The 19292-nt window shown below is 39.1% G+C and overlaps 1 protein-coding gene across 1 annotated transcript in view; it reads right to left on the bottom strand.

The window, feature by feature from the left end:
• Positions 1 to 78: 78 nt before the first annotated feature.
• The window catches only part of gcn1 (GCN1 activator of EIF2AK4), a 42177-nt gene continuing 22963 nt past the window's right edge, over positions 79 to 19292 (bottom strand). The window contains exons 34-56 of the mRNA XM_058069863.1: positions 19137 to 19251; positions 18884 to 19063; positions 18384 to 18604; positions 18239 to 18307; positions 16910 to 17048; positions 16632 to 16828; positions 15142 to 15284; positions 14958 to 15075; positions 13295 to 13510; positions 13052 to 13216; positions 11671 to 11832; positions 11505 to 11597; positions 10367 to 10510; positions 10012 to 10281; positions 9810 to 9923; positions 8316 to 8546; positions 8032 to 8225; positions 5353 to 5467; positions 4985 to 5081; positions 2725 to 2873; positions 2523 to 2633; positions 930 to 1151; positions 79 to 861 (exon numbers count right to left, since the gene is read on the bottom strand). Coding sequence (XP_057925846.1) covers positions 736 to 861; positions 930 to 1151; positions 2523 to 2633; positions 2725 to 2873; positions 4985 to 5081; positions 5353 to 5467; positions 8032 to 8225; positions 8316 to 8546; positions 9810 to 9923; positions 10012 to 10281; positions 10367 to 10510; positions 11505 to 11597; positions 11671 to 11832; positions 13052 to 13216; positions 13295 to 13510; positions 14958 to 15075; positions 15142 to 15284; positions 16632 to 16828; positions 16910 to 17048; positions 18239 to 18307; positions 18384 to 18604; positions 18884 to 19063; positions 19137 to 19251 — 3591 coding nt within the window. The 3' untranslated portion in view covers positions 79 to 735. The remainder of the gene's footprint in view (positions 862 to 929; positions 1152 to 2522; positions 2634 to 2724; positions 2874 to 4984; positions 5082 to 5352; positions 5468 to 8031; positions 8226 to 8315; positions 8547 to 9809; positions 9924 to 10011; positions 10282 to 10366; positions 10511 to 11504; positions 11598 to 11670; positions 11833 to 13051; positions 13217 to 13294; positions 13511 to 14957; positions 15076 to 15141; positions 15285 to 16631; positions 16829 to 16909; positions 17049 to 18238; positions 18308 to 18383; positions 18605 to 18883; positions 19064 to 19136; positions 19252 to 19292) is intronic.

The raw sequence follows: 19292 nt of genomic DNA, 5'->3' as shown, positions 1-19292 counted from the left end.
TTGCTTTTTACAACCACAATAATGGTATAAGAATCATCACTGTTCTTGTTTGAGACACCCCCCCCCCCCACGCCCCACCCCAAATGTGTCACAGAAATTTTAACAAAAATTTTAAAAAGAATGGGGGCAAAAAATTAATATAGCGGAAATGCTTTTACTAAAAATTGATGGAAAATTATTTGAAAATTCACAACAAACAATCTGCACACATTTGGTAAAAATAATGAAGTTATAAATTTAAAGGCCATTAAAAAGAATGAAAAAAAAATGTAAAGATTGTTGGGGGATATTTGTGGTTGAAAGACTTAAGGAGAGGTTGTTTTACAGCACAGGAACTTGTGGCATGTTTAAAGACAACCAGCACATTGTGTTGTGTGTGTTGTGACCTCACAAACAAGCCCATTAAGAGTCTGTGTGTCGGGTCATTTTGGGGCTGAAAAAAGACTTCTCAGCAGTTTAGGGCAGCCGTAGCCACAATCACATGATCTATTAGTTAGCTGAAAACAACAAATTTCAGAGGCTGCCATATTAAAAAGCAAAAAAAAAAAAAACATGATTGCATAATCTTGTAATTGAATTGTGCATCTGCTGGGAGGGCAAATTACAGGTCTGTTCCTGCTAATGTGAGGATTTGCTGGCGTTTATGCTGAGTTCCTGTGTGGGAAAACAGTCTCATCGGAGATGAGTGTGTTTGGAGCTCACGGCAAGTTTACATTCCGGCTCAGTCCACTCCAATCACGTTAGTATGGTGTCATCGATTTCTTCATTGGAGTCTGGCTGGCTGGCAATCTTCTTCAAAGAGCGGCGGTGACACTCCGACAGAAGGTCGTTGCTTGTCGAATCCAGAATGGCGGTAATCATCTGAAAGAGATAGCACAACGTGAAAGAGTGCTCCATTGCAAATGATTTTTCCCTATCGGTGGACTGACCTGAAAGCATTCCTCTCCCTGGCGGAGTCGTAAGAGGTTGACGATGGTGTGTTCGCTTTGGGCTCTAACGCTGGTGTTCTTGTCCTTGGTGTTGTCCAGCAGAGTTTTCAACAATGGTTTGATGTGACTCGCCTCCAAAGCAGGCGTGGCGGGATCTTTAAAGACCCACCACAGCACCCGCTCTGACACGAGCCTGATGTCACTGGACTGGTTCTGAAGACACTGGGGTCAAACACACACACCAGTCATTACAATATCATAGAGGCACTGGTTGTACAGTAAACCTCGGATATATCGGATTCAATTGTTTCCACTGGTTTTGTCCGATATAAGCGAAATCCGTTATATGCGTATACCGGAAAATGTCCGTTTTACGCATATATCGGATTTATATCCGGTATATGCGTAAATGGGATTTTATCCGTTATAAAAAGGCACTTCCTTGACTATGTTTCCAATGTACCTGGACGCGCAGGCAACGCTGCAAACGCTGCAAATGACGTCGTATAGCGGCCTGTCACGATTCGGCGAATCGGAGCGCCACGATGCGGCCATCCGATATATGCGAGGGAAATTTAATGGAAATGCATTGGAACGGGACTGGAGATTTTGTCCGAAATAGGCAAAATCCGTTATAAAAAATCCGATATATGCAATGAATTTTTATTGGAAATGCATTACAGAAAAATCGGTTCTTTTTTATCTGTCCATTGTGAGCGAATTTCCGATATATCCGAGTCCGATATAGCCGAGGTTTACTGTACTCCCACCCTATTTAACACACACATCTCACTAGTCTATTTGTTTCTCTATTCTTATTACTCTAACACATTTTGTGTTCGCTTCAACATTTCTCAACCGATTCAAACCAATCCAACATAAAAAATAAATGTGCCAACACTGGCAAAGCACAAAAAAAAGTGAAACACCATTATGTAGTATTTTACACGTAACAGTCCATTTTTACACCTATATTTTTACACATATTTTACATGTAAAAGTGTCATGCAATCTGCTATATGTGCACTTTGAAATCATTTATTTGAAGTGTGTTATAAATGTATTATTATTATTATTGTTATTTTTATTAGAATTATTATTATTATTAGTTATAGTAATGTTATTATATTATTATTATTATTTTGTTAATAATAATAATATTACTACCATTATGATATTAATATTATTAACAACAATATTAATATAATAGTAGTATTATTATCATTATTGACAACATTATTATTATTATTATTATTATTATTATTATTATTACTACTATTATTACTATTATTACTATTATTACTATTATTACTATTATTATTATGCTTGTGCTCCTTTTTCCAGGAGTATTTTGTAAACAACAGACCACATCAAATAACGAAATTGATAAAGCAGCTACCTCAACCATCAAGAAGTTGGCCCAAGCCACGATGCCAGGTTATGTGTTGAGTTTAAATGAAATACTTTGGAAAAAACAGGCGGGCCATATTGAAACACTTGGCGGGCCGGATGTGGCCCCCGGGCCGTAGTTTGCCCACCCCTGATTTAGACAATAAAATATGTCCCTCAAGTGCCGCTGCCATTTTGTTATACCTTGACAAACTGCGTGATGATGCGCTGGGAAATATTACTGCCTCCGTCTATGCTGAGCTGATGTCTCATCAGGAATCCCATCCCTCTAATCCCACTGCAAGCAATGGGGATCTGGAAGAGGAGTCCAATCACAAAACGATCAGGACATATTTTATTCATTAGCAAAAAAAAAAACAAAGTCAAACATTCCCCTCATACATACCCTGTCGGCGGTGGCGTTGGTCAGGATGGTCTCGGTCACAGTATCGCTGTATTCCTTCCCACACAGCTTCACTGGTGCACACTTGACAGCGATGGCCAGAGCCAAGCTCCGACCGTGTCGCACCATCCAGTCCACGCCTGACATATCCGCTGTGACCACACATAATGTTGCATTAGCTTTCTCAACGACACTATTCCTCCTGCAGACAATAAATGAGTCATATATACACATTTATAATACAATATCAATGTAGAATATTGGTGGGCAAACTTTTTGACTCGCATTGATATGACAAAATTTACGGGGGGGGGGGGGGGGGGGGGGGGGGGGCAGACTATATATTTTACACGTAACAGTCCACCTGGTATTATTGTATCTGTAAAATTGTCATGCAATCTGCTATTATTATTTATTATTTTATATTTATATTTAAATATTTTAAAAATAATAAAATATTATAATAATTACAATAAAATTAAAACAATAATTATTATATTATTATTATTATGTAAAATACGCAAATATAACAATAATATTATATATAATTAATATAATAATTAGCATTAATATAATAATTATAATAATCATAATAGTTCTAATAATCTAATAATTTAATAATAATAATAATTATTATTATAATTATTATTATTATGTGCTTGTGTCCCTTTTTTCAGGAGCACTTTGTAAACAACAGACTTTGTCAAAAAACGAAATTGATACAACCATCAAAAGGTTGGCTCAGGCCATGATGCCAGGTTGTATGTTTAAATGAAATACTTTGGAAAGATTGGGCGGGCCGTATTCAAACACTTGGCGGGCCGGATGTGGCCCCCGGGCCGTAGTTTGCCCACCCCTGATCTAGAATATTGGTGGTCCTTGGTTTACGAACGAGTTCTGGTCCTTGACTGTGATGTCCTTACCGCTGTAAAATATTGTTCCTGGCTAGTCTGGAAGCATAACCTCTTGTAACAGCGTACAGCAGGGGTCTCACACACGCGGCCCGCGGGCCAAATGTGGCCCGCAGGACACTAGTTTGAGGCCCCCCGCCTTGATATGAAAGTTTAATGTTAGTGCGGGCCCGCGCAAGTTTGATATGGATGCTGTATGGTATCATGTACCCAGAAAAAATTATTACGTTTGATTAATGTTCATGTTAAAGGTTAAATAACTGTTAATAGTTATCCTCCCTATCCGTGTGGAAGTGGTAAGTTTTTGGCTATTTAAGTTGAAAGGAAATAACTTGGAGGCTACCGTTTAGGTCGCTAGCTCTCTAGTTTGCGAGTTAGCATGTGTCTCAAGACCCTGCAGTTGCGCAATATGTTGTAAATAAAGAGTATAAATGTGACTATAGTCGTGTTTTGTCATGTCTACAGGGCTCTAATAATGCTTTGTTCATTTTAATCTGAAAAAAAAAAATTGTCTACCCACCAACTATATGTGGTTTCTTAAGTTTTTATTATTTGCCGATTTATTATTATTATTATTATTATTATATTATTATTATTATATTATATTATATTATTATATTATAATATTATTATTATTATTATATTATTATTATTATTTATTTATTTATTTATTTATTACTGATTGATTGATTTTCTTTATTCTTGATTTGTTTATTTTTCATCTTATTTTGTGCAGAAAAATAAAAATTAAGATATTTGAGAACAGTGGAATGTTTTATCAGAGCTTTTATTGTAGAAAATCGGAACCAAAGCACTGAAAAAGTTTGTATATTTTTCTGTTTTTAATAAATGTTTTTTTTTTTTTTTGGAAAACCTGATGCGGCCCAGCCTTGCCCAGACCCTAGCTCCAGTGGCCCCCAGGTAAATTGAGTTTGAGACCCCTGGCACACAGAATCCATGATCCATTTATTAGCATTCAATAACCTTTATCCTTAATAATGGTTGTGACAGTCTGAGCTTTTTATGATTTTTATCTTCACTTCTATTGTGATGCTTTCATTTTCTTTGGCGCACTGGGAGAGATAATGGAGTGTAAAGTTAACTAATATACCAGGAGTCAGACACACTATTCTTACTGCCAAGGGCACTGTAACTACTTCTCAAGCAAGTCTTATGTTTACGGACCTCAATTAGTTTTTCTATTAAATTAATGTGAACACATTGGTAACCAAGAAAGGTGCTAAAAACCAGAACCACCTATATATGATCTCTTTTTAAGGTCTCTTAAACATGCACCTCAATGGACACACTCGGAAAATTCAGGGACAATAACTTTGCATTTAGACACAAACCCAAGATGTGTTGAAGTAACACGCTCTTCAGCTCCTCATCTGTCAGAAAAGGGCAGAGTTCACCGACACAGCCGGCTGACGCCATTCGAGTTGCATCCTACACACACACACACACACACACACACAGAGGCAAGAGAAGCGACTATTTACTGACATGAATAAACCATCTTGGTTTGCAAGCCACATCCTTTTACAGACTTCCGTTTCTCCACCGTGCTCACAGAAGATGAGCAACACCGCAAAATACTAATAAATACTAATAAATACTAAATCAGACGTGAAATCCTCTTACTCTTGTTAAATTACAATGTACAGACATGCCACCACAGATACACGTCCGTCCCAGTGTTATGCTTCGAGTGTCATACCTCGTCATGTCCCAGCATGCCGAGTAATGTGGTGGTGATGTTCTTGCGGATGTTCGGGTCCACCTTTGATCCAGCCCCTTGAATGACGAAGCGTAAAGCTTGTAGCATTGTCTCCCTGTCAAACACACAAGACACACACATATATATATATATATATATATATATATATATATATGTATATATTTCTGTAGTCGCATGAGCAGGAAATAAGAACTGACTGGACTAATAGTTATCCTCCCTATCCGTGTGGAAGTGGTAAGTTTTTGGCTATTTAAGTTTAAAGAAAATAACTTGAAGGCTACCGTTTAGGTCGCTAGCTCTCTAGTTTGCGAGTTAGCATGTGTCTCAAGACCCTGCAGTTGCGCAATATGTTGTAAATAAAAAAGAGTATAAATGTGACTATAGTCGTGTTTTGTCATGTCTACAGGGCTCTAATAATGCTTTGTTCATTTTAATCTGAAAAAAATCATTTGTCTACCCACCAACTATATGTGGTTTCTTAAGTTTTTATTATTTGCCGTTTTATTATTATTATTATATTTATTTATTACTGATTGATTGATTTTCTTTATTCTTGATTTGTTTATTTATTTTTCATCTTATTTTGTGTAGAAAAATAAAAATTAAGATATTTGAGAACAGTGGAATGTTTTATCAGAGCTTTTATTGTAGAAAATCGAAACCAAAGCAAAGTTTATTAATTTTTCTGTTTTTTTTGGAAAACCTGTGGCGGCCCAGTCTCGCCCAGACCTTAGCTCCAGTGGCCCGCAGGTAAATTGAGTTTGAGACCCCTGGTTTACAGCCACCCCAAACTTCTTTCAGTGCTCACTTCCAAATACCTAAACCTCATTATCGGAAACTTCGGCATAGTTTAACACATATACATATTCCATAATACAACATTCTAAGTACATTTATAGATTTATACATTAATAAGTGTATGAGACATATTTAGGGCTTTTTTCTATTGATGGGAGGGTTATTAGAATCTATTACGGTCAACTTTATAGCAAATATTGATCCAAAATCAGAGGAAAATGTCAACGTCAAACTAGTAGAAGGGTTCGCAGTTTGAAAAAACATTTTTATTCATCGCCAATCTGAGGTAATTTTGGAACGTAATCCCTACAAATGAAGGGCAGCTACTGTACTCATAGTTTTTACATATATAATAATTAATCATTGATGACATAGCACCAGAAGCAACTGCTGGGTTCAGTACCTTGATCCAGTATGAGTTTAATCAAAGTCAAATGTATTGGTGCCCACTAGCAATACAAGTGTGTGAGCTCCACCTGGTGTCAAAGTTCTCAATTACAGTCTCACCTGATCAAATAAACTCAATCAATTTATAGCATGCAAATTTGTGGTTTTGTTTTATAAAAAAAAAAAAAAAGTATTTTCCAGAGAGTACATCTCTTTCACATGAAATTTGTCATTTAAAAACAGGTCAAATGTACAGCATACATGTACCACCGACTATGTATTTACGCTTCACATATAATGTTTTGACCAGGGGTGCTCATTAAGTCGATCGCGAGCTACCGGTTGATCGCGGAGGTGGTACTGGTCGATCGCGGCGTGACATTAAAAAAATATCATCCTCGCATCAATGCCGTCACTTGATTGATATACAGGGCAGCCATTCAGATGACAACTGAATGTTGCCCTTCGGGCGACCAATCAAATCAAACAACGTCTCTAAGTGCAGCAGAACTTACGATGTCAGCCTATCATCCATCGCCGTTACTTGATTGACATACAGGACAACCAGTCAGATGACAACTGAATTTTGACCTTTCGGTCACCGCTCATGCGTAAACAACGATGCAAAGTGCTAAGCTAGTCGGCGAATTGCGAGATTTTAAGCCCTCGCTAAAGTTTATGGTCACTAAAATGAGTGAAGGAGCTGGACCAAGTAAAAAGGCAAAAACTGGACCAAGTAAAAAGGCAAAAAACATATCACTTCCATACGGATATGGAATATTATACGGATATTATGATACGGATATTATCCATGACTGATAAACATTTGGAAGTGTGCTTGAGGCTGGCTATCAGCAGCTACTGTCCGGACTATGCATCCCTGGCTGGTTCAATTCAGTGCAAGTCATCAAAGTAAACTCAGGTAATTACAAAAAATGTTAATAGTTAATTATGTGTGTTTTGCAATATTGGCTCATTTGGTTATGTAAGGTACATCAACATACATTGTACGTACAAATAATCCTCAATACATTTGAAAATAAATAGATGTTTTGCATTTTTGTAGTGGGTAGATCATTTTGACTCGCTCATTTTAAAAGTAGCTCGCATGCTGAAAAAGTGTGAGCACCCCTGGTTTTGACTATCAAGCGTTGAGATTTCTGTTTTACGGTCCTTGAACACCCCATACTTGCTGTGCATCTGGTCGTGTATTGTCGTGCTCTAAGCTCGTGGTAAGAATAGTTACTATACTTATACTATACTATATATACTATATACTATACTATACATATATATATATATACATATATATATATATATATATATATATATATATATATATACTATAGTTAGTATTTCGGTCTTTTGACATCATATGATTGGACTTTGAGCTTCTATCTTTCCAACACCCAAAGATTTTCCAGTTTAATAATTCCATTTTTGGAAAAAAAATGTAAAGTAATAAGTACACACCTCACTCCGGAGTCCTCTGCATTGCGAATAGCAGACAGCTGCTCTGTAAAAAGGGGGTCCACCTTTGTGTGGATGGAAACCAGCTGCCCCAGAGCTTCAGCGGCCCTCAACCTCACAGCACGACTCGAGTCCTGCAGAGCCTTCAGGAAGGTGGTCTGCAGCTGTGGCAGGAAGGGCTTGAGGGCGATGCCGACCTGCACGACGGGACAGCAAAGGTTAGAGTAAAGCTCTCAAACTCTCCGTGAGGAGGTGTTTTTTTGCAGGCAAAGAATCATCCAAAAGACCTTCGCCAGCAGCAGCGTTAGAGTCTCCAACAGCGCCGTCTTCACGGTCCAAGCAAAGCGGTCACCCAAAATACGAATGAGCGGTCCAGTGATGTTGACCACAGAGGGCCTCAGGGCCTCGGGGGATGTCAGTCGGATGACACCACCCAAAGCTTTGGCTGCTTCTTCTTTCTGCTCAGGACTACCAGTTAAGACCCCTTCTCTCAGGACAGGCAGGATGCAAGTCACACCCTGACAACAAAAAGGATAACATCTACAGCAGCAGTTCATTGCTATTGGTTGAGATATCCTTTTTTAACAGAGGGCCATAAAAATGAAAGGATGCAAGGGCCACTTTGATATTTTATATATATCAACAAAAAACAAACAATCTTTATGACACAGGTAAAAAAAAAAAAAACGTATTATTATAATACGATACTACTAAAATGACATTTGTCCTCATAATACAGTAAACCTCGGATTCAATTGTTCCCACTGGTTTTGTCCGATATAAGCGAAATCCGTTATATGCGTATAGCGGAAAATGTCCATTTTACGCATATATCGGATTTATATCCGGTATATGCGTAAATGGGATTTTATCCGTTATAAAAAGGCACTTCCTTGACTATGTTTCCAATGTACCTGGACGCGCAGGCAACGCTGCAAATGACGTCGTATAGCGGCCTGTCACGATTCGGCGAATCGGAGCACCACGATGCGGCCATCCGATATATGCGAGGGAAATTTCATGGAAATGCATTGGAACGGGACTGGAGATTTTGTCCGAAATAGGCGAAATCCGTTATAAAAAAAATCCGATATATGCAATGAATTTTTATTGGAAATGCATTACAGAAAAATCGGTTCTTTTTTATCTGTCCGTTGTGAGCGAATTTCCGATATATCCGAAGTTTACTGTATTACAGGTTTATTTTCGTAAAATTGTGTCATTTTTCTTGTTAGAATGTAGATGTTTTAAAGTAATATTATGAATTCATTCTCAAAATGATGGTTGTATTGTCCATTTTCTTCTCATAACATTATGACTTTATTCCCATAATATTTGGGCTTTTTTCTTGTAAAATTATAACTCTTTCCACAATCTAATTCCCCCCAAATTACAACTTTATTTGTCGTTTTATTTGTTTCTCATAATAACAATAATAAGTTTTTCTTTATTTCAACTTTGCTACTAAAAAGACACTATTTTTCCCCATATTATTATGTTATTGTCATACAATAACAACTTTTTTCTGTTAACATGTACATTTTTCCATGGTTGCTTTTTTATTTTTCATGTTCAATTATTATCCCATTGTTGGCTCCACATTCTGTTATTTCCACATTTCTGTCTGTTATCTGGTTATTTGTTATTTATTTTCTGTTTAGAATGTGCAGAAAAGACGTGTGGTCGCATCAAGTTCTACACACAAACACACCATTTGGTTATGTATCATATTTTATCATATTTTGTATCATAGTTTCTAGCACAGGGAGAAACCGTCTTACCTTTTTGGGCAGGCAGAAACCAGGTAGCTGTTGACCTTTTACATCAGCAGCAGCTGATCGGATGTCTCGATGAAGGTCATCAATAAGAGCCAGCTGGCTGCTAGCATCCAGTCGCTATTTGAAGAAAAACAAACAAAGTAGTTGGTTGTGGAGGATTAGCATTTTCCACAAGTACAACATTTAGAAAGCAAAATGAAGGCACCTTCGTGATGGAGTTGATTGTGTCCCAGCTCTGGGACAGGATTTCTGTGTTGGGGTCATTAAGGAGACGGATGAGGCCCGAGAGCAGGTTGCGGGTATGGGCGCTGTAGTCCAGACGTGTGCGGGCAAAATAGCCGTTGAGGATGGTGGCGGCAGCCTGTCTGAGCCCGGGGTCGGCGCTTCGTGTGGCCTCCAGTAAATCATCGATGATGATGCGCTGGCCCACGTCATCGTCCACAGACAGGATCACCGTTTGACAATTGCATAATTCCTAATGCAAAGCAAAAATATAGCAAAAACGGTACAACAAAAACACCCACAACGACATGAATAGCTCGGATGGTGTGGAGTGTTACCTGAGCTTCATCCTCTGTTCCTAATTTTCCTTTAAGGGAGGAAAGAATGGCAGGCAAAATAACACCGAGGTGGCGAGTCAGAGCATCACCGGCAACAGCTGACAAGAAGGCCAACACACGCGTGTTCACAGGAGGAGCCGTTAGCTGAAAGAACACAATTTGGATCAATTAAAGGTCACTTACACTTTTACACATATCGGATTCAATTGTTCCCACTGGTTTTGTCCGATATAAGCGAAATCCGTTATATGCGTATACCGGAAAATGTCCGTTTTACGCATATATCGGATTTATATCCGGTATATGCGTAAATCGGATTTTATCCGTTATAAAAAGGCACTTCCTTGACTATGTTTCCAATGTACCTGGACGCGCAGGCAACGCTGCAAACGCTGCAAATGACGTCGTATAGCGGCCTGTCACGATTCGGCGAATCGGAGCGCCACGATGCGGCCATCCGATATATGCGAGGGAAATTTCATGGAAATGCATTGGAACGGGACTGGAGATTTTGTCCGAAATAGGCGAAATCTGTTATAAAAAAATCTGATATATGCAATGAATTTTTATTGGAAATGCATTACAGAAAAATCGGTTCTTTTTATCTGTCCGTTGTGAGCGAATTTCCGATATATCCGAGGTTTACTGTATTACAGGTTTATTTTCGTAAAATTGGGTCTTTTTTCTTGTTAGAATGTGGATGTTTTAAAGTAATATTATGAATTCATTCTCAAAATTATGGTTGTATTTTCCATTTTCTTCTCATAACATTATGACTTTATTCCCATAATATTTTGGCTTTTTTCTTGTAAAATTATAACTCTTTCCACAACCTAATTCCCCCCAAATTACAACTTTATTCATTGTTTTATTTGTTTCTCATAATAACAATAATACGTTTTTCTTTATTTAAACTTTGCTACTAAAAAGACACTATTTTTCCCCATATTATTATGTTATTGTCATACAATAACAACTTTTTTCTGTTAACATGTACATTTTTCCATGGTTGCTTTTTTATTTTTCATGTTCAATGCATTACAGAAAAATTGGTTCTTTTTTATCTGTCCGTTGTGAGCGAATTTCCGATATATCCGAGGTTTACTGTATATGGAAAAAAGTAATTATGAATAGCAACCTTTGGCACCAAATACGGCAGCACAGATCGACTTTTCACAGCCATGACTTGCTTCAGGCCATCCAAAGCAAACTCTGCAGTCTCCTCGTCATCCTGGGTAAATACATGTAAGCACAGCTCATAAGTTATAGTTATAGTGAGCATGTTGACATTAGTAGTAAATCACCAGTTGCTTGAGAAGAGTTGGCAGGATGTCATCCAGCGCCTGGTGACCAATGGTAACATGGAGCTGCTCAAATGTTTTGGCTGCGTCCTGTCGTACTTCCTCCAGCGGGTCACACAGAGCTTTCCGCACCGTGGGCACCAGAGACTCAGAGAAAACCAGCACCTGTTGACAGAAAATGACTGATTATCTGTCATGTCACTCATACCACCCAGACTGTTTGCCCTCCTACCCTCAGGGAGGCGCTATAGGAGTTTACGGACAAGAACCACCAGGTTCAGGAACAGCTTTTTCCCCCCCAACAGCTGTCTCCTTGTTGAACTCTGCCCCCCAATTGCCCACCCCTTTCTACTACTTACATCCCCCCGCTGATCTATGCCCCCCCCCATCACTTCATTGCACTATTGTACATATTACTGTAATATCTTGTTGCATTCATAGATCATACTGTTTATAATTTATATAATCTGCAATAACCATACTCTAGTCCAGGGGTGGGCAAACTTTTTGACTCGCATTGATATAACAAAATGTCCGGGGGGGGGGGGGGGGGGGGGGGGGGGGGGGGGGGGCAGACTATATATTTTACACGTAACAGTCCACCTGGTATTATTGTATCTGTAAAATTGTCATGCAATCTGCTATTATTATTTATTATTTTATATTTAAATATTTAAAAAAAATTAAAATATTATAATAATTAAAATAAAATTAAAATAATAATTATTATATTATTATTATGTAAAATATGCAAATATAACAATATTATTATATATAATTAATATAATAATTAGCATTAATATAATAAATATAATAATCATAATAGTTATAATAATAATATAATTATTATTATTTTGATTTTTATTATTATTATGTGCTTGTGTCTCTTTTTTCAGGAGCACTTTGTAAACAACAGACCATGTCAAACAACCAAATTGATACAACCATCAAAAGGTTGGCTCAGGCCATGATGCCAGGTTGTATGTTGAGTTTAAATTAAATACTTTGGAAAGATTTGGCGGGCCGGATGTGGCCCCCGGGCCGTAGTTTGCCCACCCCTGCTCTAGTCACTTCATTGCAATACTGTACAAATTACTGTTATTGTATATTGTCACATCCATACTGTTTATAATCTGTATAATCTACAATAGCCATATTATAGTCATTTATATCCCTGTACATATCCTCACTGTATTATAGTCATAGCCTGTTATAGTTTTTTACATAGATCTGTCCATTTTTTTCTACATTTGTTGCCCTGTACCAGTGACATGAACAATAACAATAAAGTTGAATCTAATCTAATCTAATCTAACCTAATCATGTGTACAGTTTTATATTGACATGCATTGTTTTTTTTGTGTTTCAGCTCCGGATGACTGACCGCATCTTTGCTGGTGGACTTCATGATCTCACTGAGGCCGATGCAGACACCCTGCCTCTCGTCGCTCTTGTCAGAGCGTAGACCCTCTTCAAGGATGGGAATGATCTCTGGGAGAATCTTCTCCCCCAGCTTCCTCACCAGATCACCCAATGTCCGGGCAGCAATCTGTCATCACACAAAAAGGCACCGTGTCAAAATAAAACAACATTTCTAAAGAAAGAAATATATTGAAAAAATAAGTACTGTTCTCTTGTCAGGGCAAGTGGAGGCCAAAAAGCCCAGCAGGAGCGTAAAGAGGGTTGGGAGGATTTCCCGAAGGGTTCGGGGTGTGTTGGACACCACTATCTTCCACACGTGAAGAGATGCCTGGCGGACCACCAGCTGGGTGTCTGAACGGCCCATGTAGAGTCCAGACAGGACACGGTTACGCCGCTCACCACCAAGAGCTGAAATGATAGCCTACGAAAGGCATGAATAAAGTTAGCCGCTGTCCGACACATGAAATCTTTGAAGCGGGGTTATCAAAGTTTAACATTGGAAGTCAACGAAATAACTACGCCATACCCTCGACCTGTCAACCCCATAACACCAACATACAAACAGACGTGTAAAAAACATTTACGTTTCGAGTAATTCGCGTGTAAATGTGACTATAGGGGTGTTATTTCATGTCTAATAGGCTCTAATGTTAAAAACCTTATTTAGAAAGTAGTTAACAGGGTTTGCTCTAACTACCAAATATTGAATAGTAATGAATAAGGAATCCTACTATCGAGTCTGGAACCAATTAACTGGGACAAACCAATGACTACTGTTTGTTAAACATGTCTATCTTCTCATACACATTTCATAGTTTTAATATGTCTTAACATGCCATTCTGTTTTGGTGAATTTTGAATGTGTAAACAAATTAGAACGTGTTTTCAAAATCAAACATTGTATTGGAGTCATTTTCCAGCTATTTGCTGCCATCTGATGGACTATAGGGGTAACTACAGTTTTCAATGGCTTTTTTATTTTAAAATTATTCTATTACTCTATAAGTCACTACATGTCTCATCTTGAAAAGTGTCTAAATGTGATTTTTTTTCTCCTTGCAAAATTATGAGGGTGTAAAATTCTGCCACTTAATGTAATTTATTCGCATTTTTGCACTTATTTTATTTTTCTACTTTTGCAGCTGCTTCACCACTTTCACAACATCCTGTCAGGTGCCTCAAATAATTTGTGTTGTAACACCGGTGCCTTCAACTCATGCTTGAATGCTCTGTTCCCTTCATAATTTGCCTGTTTTTATATTAAATCCTGTTTTTATTTGTGTTGTCTTTATTGATGAAAAATGTTGCACATCTCATATAAGAGATACAGCTAGAATTAATAGACAGGCATACATGTAGGTATTATTTTTAGTATATTTGGTTGTGATTATAACCAGAATAAAACACAGGAATAAAATGTTTTTTTTAGGCTTATCAAACTTATTAGTGAACAATATAATACAATAAAAAGACAATGTAACAGTATCAACAAAATAAAAACAATGTGCCATTAATTGCAATTAATTGTGGAAAATAAAGAGAAGTACAAATATCGATCTCATCACACTAGTAGCGATCCGATACGGATCTCATCTTTGATATCGATGTGATTTTGCTCTTTGGCTCGATCCGCCCATCAAGAAAAGGAACCCTTGTCACCAAACAGGTGTTTCCATGGGGAGGGTCACAAGCAGTAATACGTTACGCTAGCTAGTTTAGAATTTATTTGTGTTTTGCATTTATCAGTCATGCCGGACGCTTGCAACCACAAAAGTACTGTGAAAATCCCTGGTTTCAAAACCAACAGATCAAAAACACACTACATTACTCCTTACTACTATTAACCCAATGTAATTACACGTTCTTACTTTATTTGAAGCAGCAGTTCCAAAGTTGTCATCCTCAGACGCAGTCTCTGTAGTCATTTTCCCTGTCACTCCAGAAATATGGAAGAGCAGATCTCCGAGTAGCTGGACTGAGCTGAACCTGCAATGCAACAAAACAGCAGTTGAACATATTGTAAGGGCCACAATCTAAAATTTGAAGTCTGACCTGATTCTCCAGAGGTCATCAAACAGCCCCTGCTCCAGTTCGGGAAGCAGGAGTGCTATGGCGGTTTCTGCATACATGCTAATGATGCGCTGGCCAGCTCGCAGAGCGGTGTCTCTCACGTACTCATTTTCGTCAGCCAAAGCCTGGAGGATTAGAAAAGTAGTAAATATGCAAATACCACATATTATATACAGACAGTGATGATAAGCAGTACCGGTTTTCAGCACGTTAAACACGGAGGATGCAGTACATAAGGTCAAATGAAGGTAAACATATCAAATATTAACCAATTTGTTTGTTGCATGCTATAACAGTAGCCAATAGCACAATATTAGTTTAGTTGCAAAAGCCGAGTGAAATTGAATGCTAATGCTAACAGGCTAACGGTAAAGCTACAGCCGGATGCGTTTGCGTGGTCGACCATAAGGAAGTGTGTAACAGACCCTCATGAGATGATCTAAACAAGGGGTCTCAAACACGCGGCCCGCGGGCCAAATGTGGCCCACAGGACACTAGTTTGAGGCCCCCCGCCTTGATATGAAAGTTTAATGTTAGTGCAAGTTTGATATGTTACAGTTAAATAACTGTGAATAGTTAACCTCCCTATCCGTGTGGAAGTGGTAAGTTTTTTGCTATTTAATTTTAAAGGAAATAACTTCAAGGCTACCGTTTAGGTCGCTAGCTCTCTAGTTTGCGAGTTAGCATGTGTCTCAAGACCCTGCAGTTGTGCAAAATGTTGTAAATAACAAGGACACTAGTTTGAGGCCCCCCGCCTTGATATGAAAGTTTAATGTTAGTGCGGCCCGCGCAAGTTTGATATGGATGCTGTATGGTATCATGTACCCAGAAAAAATTATTACGTTTGATTAATGTTCATGTTAAAGGTTAAATAACTGTTAATAGTTGTCCTCCCTACCCGTGTGGAAGTGGTAAGTTTTTGGCTATTTAAGTTGAAAGGAAATAACTTGAAGGCTACCGTTTAGGTCGCTAGCTCTCTAGTTTGCGAGTTAGCATGTGTCTCAAGACCTTGCAGTTGCGCAATATGTTGTAAATAAAAAAAGTATAAATGTGACTATAGTCATGTTTTGTCATGTCTACAGGGCTCTAATAATGCTTTGTTCATTTTAATCTGAAAAAAATAATTTGTCTACCCACCAACTATATGTGGTTTCTTAATTTTTAATTATTTGCCGTTTTATTATTATTATATTTATTTATTACTAATTAATTGATTTTCTTTATTCTTGATTTGTTTATTTTTCATCTTATTTTGTGTGGAATGTTTTATCAGAGCTTTTCTTGTAGAAAATCGGAACCAAAGCAAAGTTTATTCATTTTTCTGTTTTTAATAAATGCGTTTTTTTTTGGAAAACCTGATGCGTCCCAGCCTCGCCCAGACCCTAGCTCCAGTGGCCCGCAGGTAAATTGAGTTTGAGACCCCTGATCTAAACTATTGGTGGAAAAGGGGGCCAACCAGAGACACTCTTTACCTTGAGGATACAGGGGATAATGGGCCCAACGTAGGGAGTAAACTTGTCTCCAAACGTCAGAGGCAGGTAGATGAACATCATGATGTAGCCATCTCTGACGTGGGAGGCTATATCCACCTTACTAGCGGTTTGCACCACATCTGGCATCAGTTTATCCAGCTTCTCCACTCCAAGCCCGGCCATAACCTCAGCCAGTCCTAAATACAGCAGCAATAACATTTAGTCATTTCGTTCACTTTGCATGCAACCAATAAGAGCAAACGATGACTGTAGCTGACCTTGGGCTGCTCCTGAGCGATCTACAGAGCTCTGCTCAGAGGCCAGCGTCTCCATGAGCCACGGCAGCAGGTCATCAAAGCAGGATTCGCCCATTCCCTTCACCATGGCACCCAGGGCTTTGGCTGACACTGTACGTACCTGGACAGACACAGCGTCAGCCTCACAAACTTCATAAACAAAAAGGTACCAAAGGAACATCCATCCATCCATCCATTTTCCTCCGCTTATCCGGGGCAGCAGTCTTAGTAGGAAAGCCCAGACTTCCCGGTCCCCCGGCCACCTCCTCCAGCTCCACCGGGAGGACACCAAGGTGTTCCCAGGCCAGCTGTGAGACATAAATCCTCCAGCGTGTCCTAGGTCTGCCCCGGGGCCTTTTCCCGGCTGGGCATGCCCGGAACACCTCACCAGGGAGGCGTCCGGGAGGCATCCGGACTAGACGCCCGAGCCACCTCAACTGACTCCTCTCGATGTGAAGGAGAAGCGGCTCTACTCTGAGCCCCTCCCGGATGGCTGAGCTCCTCACCCTATCTCTTAGGGCAGAGGTAGGGAACCTATGGCTCGGGAGCCAGGTAGGGCTCTTTTGATGACTGTATCTGGCTCTCAAGCATTTCTTACCACAATAAAAATGTATGTTTGCTAACATTTTAAAGTAAACATCACAGAAATCACTGTTAAAAATAATATTAAAAATCAAAACTTTCTTATGCATTTTAATTCGTCTATCTATTTTCTACTGCAATATGGCCGACCATATCCATCTTTCTTGATGATATTTTCCAGGTCAAACACCAAAACTTGATTATTACTGGGTAATGCGGTAGTCTACCTCGGTCATTGAGATGTAAAAAAAAAACATGTAAATGTAAACTTTCCTCCTTTAGTCAAATAGTCACCTAGCTAAAGCTGCAGAACCAAGCCTTTTGATGAAGATGGCCAAAAGAATGAAATATACTGAATACGGTGCAAAACCATGCAGCAGCAGAAGTTGTATTAATGGCAACAAGTATTTGATTTATTATTTGACACTGCGCTGCTCACGAAAGTGTGCTGGCCACACCCCATTGGCGTGGGGTAGTGTGCCTGGTCTACGTAATTAGAGCCCATTATATCTAAAACTGTTGGTCTTACATACAAATGCACACATTTTATTGCATTCAATGTTTAAAAAAATGTATATGGCTCTCACAGATACACATTTTAAAATATCTGGCCTTCATGGCTCTCTTAGCCAAAAAGGTTCCCGACCCCTGTCTTAGGGTGAGTCCAGCTACCCTACGGAGGAAACTCATTTTCAGCCAAAGGAACAGTATGGAAAAAAAAACCCCCACCTCAGGCACTGGATCCAATAGGGAAGTCTTCAGTCCAGGGATGACACTAGGCAGGTATGGTGACAAGTCCTATCACACAACATGAATAATATATCACACACGTGCCTAATAACGTCTTATAGTATTGTTCTACACTAAAGAGTACCTTTTGGTCAGTAAGGGAGTACATGTTGCCAATGATCTGAGCAGCCATTTTACGAGTGTCGGTGGAACGATCCTGGAAGGCTCTCTGGACGATGGGCATAATCAGGGCCAGGGAAGGAGCGTCGATGAAGTGTACAAACTTGGTGTCCAGAAGGGTTTGAAGACACGTCTGGGTCCTTCGAGACGGATCAGTTAGCGCGTCCAGCAGGATGGGTGTTATAGCTTTGGAGGAATATCGAGAAATATTAATGAGGTATTGTATTACATACTGAAACACAGAACAATTTCCACTAGACGGAATACAGCTGGCAACCTGTTTGGTGTGACCTTCTTACTATTGGACAGCAATGCCACTACACTGATGCCTCACAACTTTGTGCTTCAGTCGATCATGGTTTAAACATATTAATCACTGTTTCATTATTATTAGTTAAATAAAGTAAAAGAAGAAAAAAGTTTAGTTATTAGTTAAATAAACACACAGATTCTTATAATTCTTACCAAGAATTTCTGGATTACGGATGACAGAGCCAATTAGTCTTAGAGCCTGCTGACCAGCCTTCTGCACCTTCACGTGGGAGTCGGTCAAAACCTCCGTCAGCTTGGGAACGATGCTTGGCAGACAGGAAGATAACTGCTTGGGGGCACAGAAGGCCATGGCACCCAGCAACTCCACAGAACCTGGAAAAGCAGAGTGACGACAAAGTTTGACATTTTGAATACAAAGCGAAAACAATGCAATGTCAATGCAAACCTGCTTTAGTGCGCCATGATTCCTCTTCCAGAGCCACCAGCAGAGAGGGGAGAACAAGTTTGACACCGTGAGCGCTCAAGTTCCTCATCACTGCCTTGGCACAGTCATCAGCGGCCTGTGTGTAGAATTCAGGAAAATGTTCCAAACACATTCAAA

This window comes from Doryrhamphus excisus, chromosome 4, assembly GCF_030265055.1.
Source record: "Doryrhamphus excisus isolate RoL2022-K1 chromosome 4, RoL_Dexc_1.0, whole genome shotgun sequence".
Classification (NCBI taxonomy): domain Eukaryota; kingdom Metazoa; phylum Chordata; class Actinopteri; order Syngnathiformes; family Syngnathidae; genus Doryrhamphus; species Doryrhamphus excisus.
Note: the sequence above shows the minus strand (reverse complement) of the source record. Positions and strands in the feature narration are given on the sequence as shown.